At 49.9% G+C, this 10,000-nt stretch overlaps 2 protein-coding genes across 2 annotated transcripts in view; one reads left to right on the top strand and one right to left on the bottom strand.

The window, feature by feature from the left end:
* The window catches only part of si:ch73-70k4.1 (translation initiation factor IF-2), a 7,576-nt gene extending 3,061 nt beyond the window's left edge, over positions 1-4,515 (bottom strand). The window contains exons 1-3 of the mRNA XM_042097372.1: positions 4,074-4,515; positions 3,334-3,496; positions 1,370-2,079 (exon numbers count right to left, since the gene is read on the bottom strand). Of these exons, the coding sequence (XP_041953306.1) occupies positions 1,370-2,079; positions 3,334-3,496; positions 4,074-4,228 (1,028 nt within the window). The 5' untranslated portion in view covers positions 4,229-4,515. The remainder of the gene's footprint in view (positions 1-1,369; positions 2,080-3,333; positions 3,497-4,073) is intronic.
* Positions 4,516-7,742: 3,227 nt separating this feature from the next.
* The window catches only part of skia (v-ski avian sarcoma viral oncogene homolog a), a 60,293-nt gene continuing 58,035 nt past the window's right edge, over positions 7,743-10,000 (top strand). The window contains exon 1 of the mRNA XM_042097362.1: positions 7,743-9,173. Within this exon, the coding sequence (XP_041953296.1) occupies positions 8,268-9,173 (906 nt within the window). The 5' untranslated portion in view covers positions 7,743-8,267. The remainder of the gene's footprint in view (positions 9,174-10,000) is intronic.

The following is a 10,000-nucleotide window of genomic DNA, read 5'->3' as shown; positions in this document are numbered from 1 at the left end:
TGTGTGTGTGTGTGTGTGTGTGTGTGTCTGCTTTTGTGTATCCTGCGATCTCCAGAACGGAGGCTTCTCTCACCACCGGGCCCTGCGAGCCCTCTCTGAGGTGTGTACGGAGAGTGTGTGTGGTGATCGCTGAGACAGCATTCAAACCTTCTCTTATACACGCACACACACACACACCGTGGAGTAAACCAGAAGTGTGAAAAGGCTTTACAAGTCTACTGAAGGAGGGAGGGAGAGGAGAGGAGAGGAGAGGAGAGGAGGAGAGAAGGAGAGGAGAGGAGAGGAGAGGAGAGGAGGGGAGAGGAGAGGAGAGGAGGGGAGAGGAGAGGAGGGGAGGGGAGAAGGAGAGGAGAGGAGAGGAGAGGAGGGGAGAGGAGAGGAGAGAAAGGGAAAGAGGAGAGGAAAGGAGAGGAGAGGAGGGGAGAGGAAAGAGGAGGGGAGAGGAGAGGAGAGGAGGGGAGAGGAAAGAGGAGGGGAGAGGAGGAGAGGAGGAGAGAAGGAGAGGAGAGGAGAGGAGGGGAGAGGAGAGAAAGGGAAAGAGGAAAGGAGAGGAGAGGAGAGGAGGGGAGAGGAAAGAGGAGAGGAGAGGAGAGGAAAGAGGAGGGGAGAGGAGAGGAGAGGAGGAGAGAAGGAGAGGAGGGGAGAGGAGAGAAGAGGAGAGGAGAGGAGGAGAGAAGGAGAGGAGAGGAGGGGAGGGGAGAGGAGGGGAGAGGAGAGAAAGGGAAAGAGGAAAGGAGAGGAGAGGAGAGGAGGGGAGAGGAAAGAGGAGGGGAGAGGAGAGGAGAGGAGAGGAAAGAGGAGGGGAGAGGAGAGGAGAGGAGGAGAGAAGGAGAGGAGGGGAGAGGAGAGGAGAGGAGAGGAAAGAGGAGGGGAGAGGAGAGGAAAGAGGAGGGGAGAGGAGAGGAGAGGAGGAGAGAAGGAGAGGAGGGGAGAGGAGAGGAAAGAGGAGGGGAGAGGAGAGGAGAGGAGGAGAGAAGGAGAGGAGGGGAGAGGAGAGGAAAGAGGAGAGGAGAGGAGAGGAGAGACCAGGCAGACGAGAGAGTAGTGTAAGTGAGGAAAAAAGCATCTTGTAGAGGCAGACAACTGGAGTGCGGGAGTGAGGGAAGATGATGAAGATGATGAAGATGGGTTCTACTCTGATCAAATGAGTGCAAGAGTGAACCAGTGATGCTGAAGATGGTCAGTCAATTGAGATTGATAGAGATTGGGACTCCATTCTGAGAAAAAGAAAGAAAGAAAAGGAGAGAGAGAGAGAGAGAGAGAGAGAGAGAATGCGAAAGAGAGAATGATGTTGAGCATGTGGAGCCCTACTCTGGTAGAGAGAGAGAGAGAGAGTGAAATGGAGACAGATGTGAATGCTAAATGGTACCCTGCAGGGAAAGGCATCAGGCACATCGGGCAGCACTCCAGCCCTCTGACTCCTGCCCCTCCTGCTCCGGCTGATGCCCCCTGCTGCCCTGGTGAGGGGGTGGGGGGAGCCTGGGTCCCTGACCGCTGGTCTGTGGGGCGTCGCTTGATCCCCTCCTCCTTCCCCCGTCCTTCTCCTCCTCCTCCTCTTCCTCCTCCGCCACCGAAGAACGCGTCCAGCGTGACACCAGCTGTTGCCGTAGCAGCGGTTCCAGCAGCGGACTCTCGCCAGCCTTTCGCCCGAGCGTCTGTCGCTGCCGCCAACGACGACGCAGACGAGGCGGCAGGCCTACTGGTTGCCGCGGCGATGCCCCTCCGCCCTCTACCACCACCCTGGCTCCACCTCTGAGACGCCTCGGTTGGCACAGTGACAGGGCCGCTGCGGCGCCCGCCATCCACTTCCTCCTCGTCCTCCTCACCCTCCTGACCCGCCGTGCCACGGGCCTGGCCGCTGGCACCGGCACACGCGCCCTCGGGCTCCGGAGCGCTGCGGCGCGAGAGGCACGTGGTCTCCGTGGGAACGGCGTTGGCAGGGGTGACGGGCACACGCTGACCTGAGCTGGCAGCGCTGGCGGGCGCACGCTGGGCCACCGCCGGCCGCTCTGGAAGAGCGCCCACCTCGTCGCCAAGGCAACACCACCTCCACTCGGCTGGCTTCACCCTGGCACATGTCTGCAGGCGAAGAGAGAGAGAGAAAGACAGAGAGAGAGTGGGAGGTGGAGAGAAAGAGTGGGAGAGACAGAGGGAGGCAGCAGAAGACAAAATATGAATACAGGAGAAAGAGAAAAAGAGAGAGAGACCAAAAATGATGGAGGAGAAAGAGACCAAATGGCAACACAAATATCAGTGGGGATGGCATGATGAAGAAGACCAGAAGAAGAACGATGACAAACAGAAGGAGTAAAGAAATAGGGAGAGTGAAAGTAAAGTGATGTGAGGGAGGGAGAGAGAGAGTGATGTGAGGGAGGGAGAGAGAATGACAAAGAGAGTGTGGATGTGGCTTTTGACATTTCTGGGTAAATAGCATACAATTAGGGACATCAACAGCCCTTTATTCACACAGGCACTTTAATTCCTATAATACGGAGATCAGCCAGCCCCATCCCTGCCCTCACTCACACACACACACACACACGTGCCGACGCAGACACACGCGCACACACGCGCACACAAACACACACACGCACACACACACACACATGTGCAGACGCAGACACACGCGCACACACAAACACACACACACACAGGCAAAGGATGACACAAACCAGCTGTCTGATACATTCTGATATTGGCCCTCAGTCTAAGTGCCAGCCCACCCACTGCAGGAGGAGAGGCATCCGCTACACTGGGCTGATTCCACAGCTGCCAGCGTGTCTGTTGTCATGGCGAATGTCTGTCACTGCGGAGGATGCTGGTGAGGAGAGTAGAGGATGCTGCTGCAGGCTCGCATCAGGACCGCCACACTGCTGCAGCTGCATCAGCTTCCTGTCACACACACTTCACCGGGCCTGACAGGATGTGTCCCAAAAGTGCCACACACATCAATGTGAGTGAGTGTGTGAGAGTGTGTGTGTGTGTGTGTGTGTCTCTGTCTCAGGGCAGATCCCCATGCCTACAAATACTGCTATGAGACTCACAGACACGTAATCCTCACAGGTTCAGCCCAGATGCCTTTATCAAAAAGGATTTCGGCTTCGCCAGCTAACACTGACATTTCAGAGTTATTAAGGGAAATAGAATGGCTACTCCTGCACCCGCATCACAATCATACCAGACATGGCAGGCACACGGTGAGGATGTGCTAAATAAAATAAAAACATAAACTGATATACAGATTAAAAGAAAGAGTATGAATGAATGAATGAATGAAAAAACAAAATAAGCTAATGAATGAGAGAGAGAGAGACTAGAGAGCTGCAGTGCTACCTGTGTATGTGGCGACGGGAGTTCGGGCAGCTGCTCTGTGGCGGAAGGTTCTGGAGGCTGGGCACTGAAGGCCTGCAGGGTTAGAGCCCACAGCCGCTCCAAGGGGGGCAGCCCAGGCTGGGCCCACCAGTCCTGGACATCCTGCACCACTCCGCTGGGGCAGCTGGCAAGCACACAACACAACAGCACACACAGAGTGGATCATAAGAGGTGCGTTGGCATCACCCTACAGCACCCTTGGCCAACTACTAACTACAACTAATGTAATAATAGGTACTTTGGCCCGATCTGATGCCAATGTCCTCCCGACTAAAGCCTGGCCTGAACCTTCACAGATGCGCCCAAAAATCTAGATATTGGATTTGCACACTCTCTCCTCACAGTTACCAGGGTTGCTGAAAGCAGGTCAGGTTCAAAGGACTCTTTTGCTTTCTGAGTGTGTGCATTGTTGAGAGGGTGAGGGTCTGAGTTTAAAAGTGTGTACATGTAGTTGTGTACATTTTGTCAAGAGACTGTGAAAGGGTGATATGCAAGGTTGCAAGTTATAGGCAAGGTTGCAGTCGTTGGTCTAAGGGCTGTTTATTAACAGTTACAGACTATGCCTTAAGCTTTTCACACGCTGCGATCATTAGGCTACTTTTTTCACTGATGCTTCAGATGTGTCAGCGCTAAATTTAACACTTAGCTATGACAGCTAAAATATTTGATTAACAGACAAGTGTTAAGTTAAGCCCTCTTACTAGGCTGCTCTGTTGCAGCTGGGCCGCTGTTCTTGTAGTGCAAGAAAACTTCCCATGCTCTCTCGAGGTACAGTCCGATGAGGTTGCTCAGATTTACATTCTTCCAGTGAGGTTTTCCTTCTTTTCAGTTTGGATACAGGATGTTTTTCTGTCATTGCTGAGATGTTTAAGCGAACGTTAGCCTACTTTACATTTGTCATCGTAAAGAACCCTCCGCTAAAAAACTTGAATATACTTCCGTGAGTGGGAGGCTCCCTTGTCTATATTTGGGAGTCTCGGCGTTGCGCTACTAATGCGCAGGACGTCCCGCCATCAGCTGAAGACCCAGAGGCAAGCCCTTAGAGAGCCAACCATGCAAAAATTCAGCTTTACACAGCACTTCGACGAAACAATGACCAATATCAGAATTGGGTCGATAAATATTAGATCATACACACAGAACATACAAAAACAATTTGTATATATTTTGTATATTATGTTAATACGTTGATATGTGCCTATGTTGTTTATTGTACAGTAGGCTATTTGTCTTTATTACTATTGTTTATTGAATGTCTATTTGTACTATGTCTATTTGTTAAATGTACAGAGTTTAACATCTACCGAAGTCAAATTCCTTGTATAGCCTTTGTAAGTATACTTGGCCAATAAAAAACTGAATCTGAAAAAAAAATGATCAAAACAAGTAGGCCAAGCCTAAACCAGTCTACTAGATCTGTAGGCAATAGCTTACTCATTGGACATTTCTCCTATTTCCATGGGAAGAAACAGGCTATAGCTTTAGTCTCTTCTTTGGGGCACATCAGTTCAGTTGCTCAATAGATAGTCATTACAAGTTCACACTGAGGATTTCTATGCCCAGGACTATGATCACATTTAGGCCTACTCAGTGTGTGTGTGTGTGTGTGTGTGTGAGTGAGAGAGAGAGAGAGAGAGAGAGAGAGAGAGAGAGAGAGAGAGAGAGATACTTGAATGTGTCCTCGGGTCAATAGTACACAAGCTGGAAGAGATGACTACTGACATAAGAGTGTGGCATGGAAAGTAACACTCCTGGTGTAACGGTTACGCTCAGTGAGAGAACCTGATGGTCGGTCAGTCGAGTCGACTCGGCACCAGGATCAGATGGCCACGGAAAAGCCCTGGCAGGGAAGTCAGGGTAGGGAAACAAGCAGATCAGTGGGCACCAGGCAGAAAGACCCCTCTCTCTCTCTCTCTCTCTCTCCCCTTCTCTCTCGCTCTGAAGGAGAGAAAAACAGCCCTAGGGCAGTGGAAGGGATGAGGTAAATTTTGAATAAGAATGAGAATTCCAGAAAGTTCCAGTGGTGCTGACACTACGTGGTGGTGCTTTACCACAGCAAGGAAGTCAAAAAACAGACATGAGAGAGATCGGTGGGAAGAGAGAGGAGAAAGAAAGAGAGAGAGAGAGAGAGAGAGAGGATGAGAAAGAGAGAGAAAGGGAGAGTGAGATGAAGAGGGAAACTTACCGAGAGGAAGAGAGAGATGGAGAGAGAGAGAGACGGAGAGAGAGAGATGGAGGGAGTCAGAGAGGCGACAGCCTAGCTGTGTCCAGGAAAGAATGCTTATGTCATTAGGATTTGTGAGGCAATGTTGTGAGGGGTTGCCATGGATACGGGATGGAAGGATGGAAGAGGCTAAGTAAAAATAGAGGAGTCAAGGAGCACTCTCTCCAAACCCTGTCAAGAATGGAGAAAATTGTGTGTGTGTGTGAGAGAGAGAAAGAGAGAGAGAGTTATTATTCCATTTTAGTGTGATACGTTGGCTGTCTTTGTCCTCTGAGCTGGGTTCTCTAGTTTTGGTATTGCTGTGTGTGTGTGTGCGTGCGTGCGTGCGTTCGCGCAAGCGCATGTATGAACGTGCATATGCTGCTGTCAGCACTCACTCAGCAGCAGAGAGCATTTCACTGTTGAGGTGCTCTTATCCGTTTACTCTCTCTCTTCCACGCCATGCCCATTTTATTCACAAGCTTAATTGTTTACAACCAAGTGAACCAACTGCAACAGTATACTACTTGAAACCACTTCAACCTCACGCTCATTGGGCAAACTGGTTACACGTTAACAAAAAAAAAATAAAGATTTGAAAGCTCTGATTGACAGGGTGTAGATGCACCTCAAGATTAATCTCCGCTGCGTTCCTGTCAAATGTAGCCCATTCACTGGATTGCACTTCTAAACATGTGTTCACTTGCTTTGCGAATTATATCTAAAAATATACCGTTTCTTATGTTTCTAAAGGTCCCAAAAGTGACCTATAGGCCTACTAAAAGCCCTTTTATATGCAGCCCTACCCCTTAACCAAAAATCCATTAGTTTACCAGTGAAGCCATTCCTCAAGCCCCCATCCATTTAAATTGAATCTGTCGAAGCATGAGTTGAGAAATGGCGCTTCGACTGATGGGGGTCACAGTTATCCTCCCACTAAGCTCAACCATGGTGCCCGATCTGGTTAATATTTGACTGGAGGTCAAGTCAGATGCTATTGTCCGGTCGTCCAGGGTCAGAATCGGAGATGGACACCAAAGTCCCAAGAGTGAGGGGGTAAGAAAGACCCTGTTTACAACTAAATGATTAATTTCTTTCTATTTCCATCACCTGCTGAATTTACCAAAATTTCATGAACATCTAACAATTAGGATTTGAATGCGACAATGAAGACGCGGCAGCTGGACTGTAGTGACGCCCCTTTCCTGCTAGAGGGAGCTATCAGCACAGTTAAACCAGAGCTGTATCTACTGCTCTGCTTAAACTAATCTAGGATGAGTTATAGACTATACTGTTGTAGTCATAAGAATTTAAGTAGCTAATCCATAGCGCGGATTTTTCCCCAGACTGTGTGTTTTTAACTGTTTAAAAAGGAAAACTGGATATTTCAGAAACATTTTGAAATAACTTTAAAGTTTTAGCCTACATTATTTTTAATAGCGTATTTGATACTTGATAAAGAGTTCAACACAAAGCTTTCCCCAATGGTGTAGTCTATTTTAGTTCAGCAAAAACGGATTATACATCTGCGCAATTGGCTTGCACTGATAATAGCCTATCAATAAATAAAAGAACACTTAGTAGGCTGCAATCAGTGGTGTTCTCTTAATAATAATAATAATAATAATAACATGCTACATGTAGGCTATTGGAAGAACTTCTGCCAAGTTTCATAATCAAAGATTTCATAATCATAGTTTCCGGGCGTGGAGTTTGCCGACTGCTTTCTCAGTTTGCAGTGGATTTCTGTCTGTGGAAAAAACGGACGTAAATAACATCGCCGCGGTCCGTCGTGCAATTTGCATTTCCCTTCCAGTCTAAATGAGAACGTCTGGTCCAAACTCCACCCATCCTCTCTCGGTTACAGACGCGCTGTGCTGTGCCGCTAACCAAGTGATTAACCATGCCCAAATGCGCCCTCTCTCTCCCGCTCCTTCTCCCTCTTTCCCCCCTCTGCCTTTACAGAGGCCACACGAGGCTGTGGCCATAAGAGAAGCGGGGGAGTGACGGCTTGTTCCTGGAAGAGCCAGCCTGCGGAGTCAGTCACATTCTTGGCTGGGATTCAATGACTGAGCCAGACGCACACAAACACTGAGGGAGGGGGGCCGACTGCGGGGGAGGGCGATAGCGAGGGCGAGCGAGCGAGAGAGAGAGAGCGAGCGAGAGAGAGAGAGCAATCTAGCTCACAGGCTGGCCATCGCGACACACTCCCTCACACACACATACACACTCGCACTCAGTTACAGCGAGCTGCAGGGGTAGACTGTGTGTGTGTGCGTGCGCTGTGCTGCAGAAATCGAACCGAAGAAGCACTAGAAGAGTGTGGATTGTATATTTCCTTTCATCGAATGAAGGACTACAAGTCTGGACTGTACTGGAAAGTGTTTTGAGTGGATATTTTAGTGGATTTTTTCGCTTGCGGTGGAGTTTGAAGGACCCGTGTGGAGATATGGACATTCGGGATCTCTCTTACTGCAGGGCTAACTCGCCGGTGGTGCCGTTCGCTTAGAAAAAGGGAATTCAAAACTCGGTGATAGGGAGTTTTTAACGGATAATTGATGAAGCGCTTTCTGTTCTGTGCTAACTTTGGGAGAGCTGGGATTTACCGAGAATCTGGAGAAACTGAGGCATTTGTTATAGTCGCTTTCCCCGCATTTAAAATAACTCACGGTTCAGGAACAGCGCGGAAAACATGGAGACTGTAACTCGCCAAAGCTTTCAACCTCACCCCGGTCTGAAGCAGACTCTCAAACAGTTCCATTTGAGTTCTATGAGTTCTCTGGGAGGACCGGCGGCATTTTCTGCCCGATGGAATCATGAGCTTTTATTCAAGAAAGAGGGGAAAGAGCCGGAGCCCGTTCTTCATTTGCCGATGCAGCCTCCGCCGGTGATGCCGGGGCCCCTTTTCATCCCGTCCGACCGCTCCACTGAGAGGTGCGAGACAGTCCTGGAGTCCGAGACTATCTCATGCTTCGTGGTCGGCGGCGAGAAGCGGCTTTGTCTGCCGCAGATCCTCAACACAGTGCTGCGGGATTTCTCCCTCCAGCAGATCAACTCGGTGTGTGACGACCTCCACATCTACTGCTCCCGGTGCACCGCCGACCAGCTGGAAATACTCAAAGTTATGGGGATCCTTCCCTTCTCCGCGCCTTCCTGCGGATTAATCACCAAAACGGACGCGGAGCGCCTCTGCAACGCCCTGATCTACGGGGGAACATACCCGCCGCACTGCAAGAAGGACTTTACGGGGCCCCTGGAGCTCGAGCTTACGGAGAAGAGCTTCAAAGTGTATCACGAGTGCTTCGGTCGCTGCAAGGGGCTCATGGTGCCCGAGCTGTACGCCAGTCCGAACGCCGCCTGCATCCAGTGCATGGACTGCAGGCTTATGTTTCCCCCGCATAAGTTCGTGGTTCACAGTCACAAATTGTTGGAGAACAGGACTTGCCACTGGGGTTTCGACTCAGCCAACTGGCGGGCATACATGCTCCTTAGCCAGGATTACAACGGCAAAGAGGAAAAGGTTCGCCTGGAACAACTCCTGGACGAAATCAAGGAGAAATTCGACTTCGCCAACAAGTACAAGAGGAAAGCGTCAAGGGTAGGTGTCTTTTTAAAAATCTGTTGTTTTGTGTTGCCTGTCGCCCCCACCCCCACCACCACCACTGACTGATGACCTCACTGAAGTTTGAGTCTGTCCCATCTGGCGACCGCGGCCAAGTTGGAATGGGAATTTGGGTGGCGACCAAGCCGGTGATGGTACTAGAGCAAACGGTGCGTTTTACTTGGGCTTTACGCAATGTGTCGGGGCTACTCTCCACTGCCTACTTGCTCATGTATCTTAGTCTAGCAGCAGCGTGTGGGCGGCGAGGACTAACAAAAGCGCTCAGAGCGGTCGAAAAAAATACAATTCAGCTCCCCTCCTGGTCACGTTATCCATTTGCGCCTTTCCTTCTGTCAGCTAATGATCTCCACGTGTTTTGACCTTCAACGATTAGAGTCGTTACTTCCCTTAATAGTTTAGTGTGGCCAGTGGGAACTCACTGGCCAGGGCTAGGGGCCGCAATTGACCCAAGTTACAAGACGCATTAGGTCATAATTGCATTTCATATACTGTTCCTGATTGACCACCAATGACAACAAGAACGCCTCTGAGGTTATAAAACAATTATTTGTCTGTAAAACACCCCCTATAGGTGCTGGCGGCGAGCTGCCATTGGCCGTAGGCCTACTGTGTATGCTAATGTGTTCGCAAACAAATGGTCTTTTAGTGCCGCTAATTGCAAGATATTGAGAAAACGAGAACGCAGTTGGTTGTATTAATGGCGTTTACTATGTTTTGGCCGCTGCTTGGTCCTCTCTGTTGGAAATATCCGGTTGGTGTGCTTGTGTTCCTGTGTGATGGAAATGCGGTAAAAAAAGTTGTGG

Source organism: Alosa sapidissima, chromosome 7 (assembly GCF_018492685.1).
Source record: "Alosa sapidissima isolate fAloSap1 chromosome 7, fAloSap1.pri, whole genome shotgun sequence".
Classification (NCBI taxonomy): domain Eukaryota; kingdom Metazoa; phylum Chordata; class Actinopteri; order Clupeiformes; family Clupeidae; genus Alosa; species Alosa sapidissima.
This window is presented reverse-complemented; position numbering and strand designations above follow the sequence as displayed.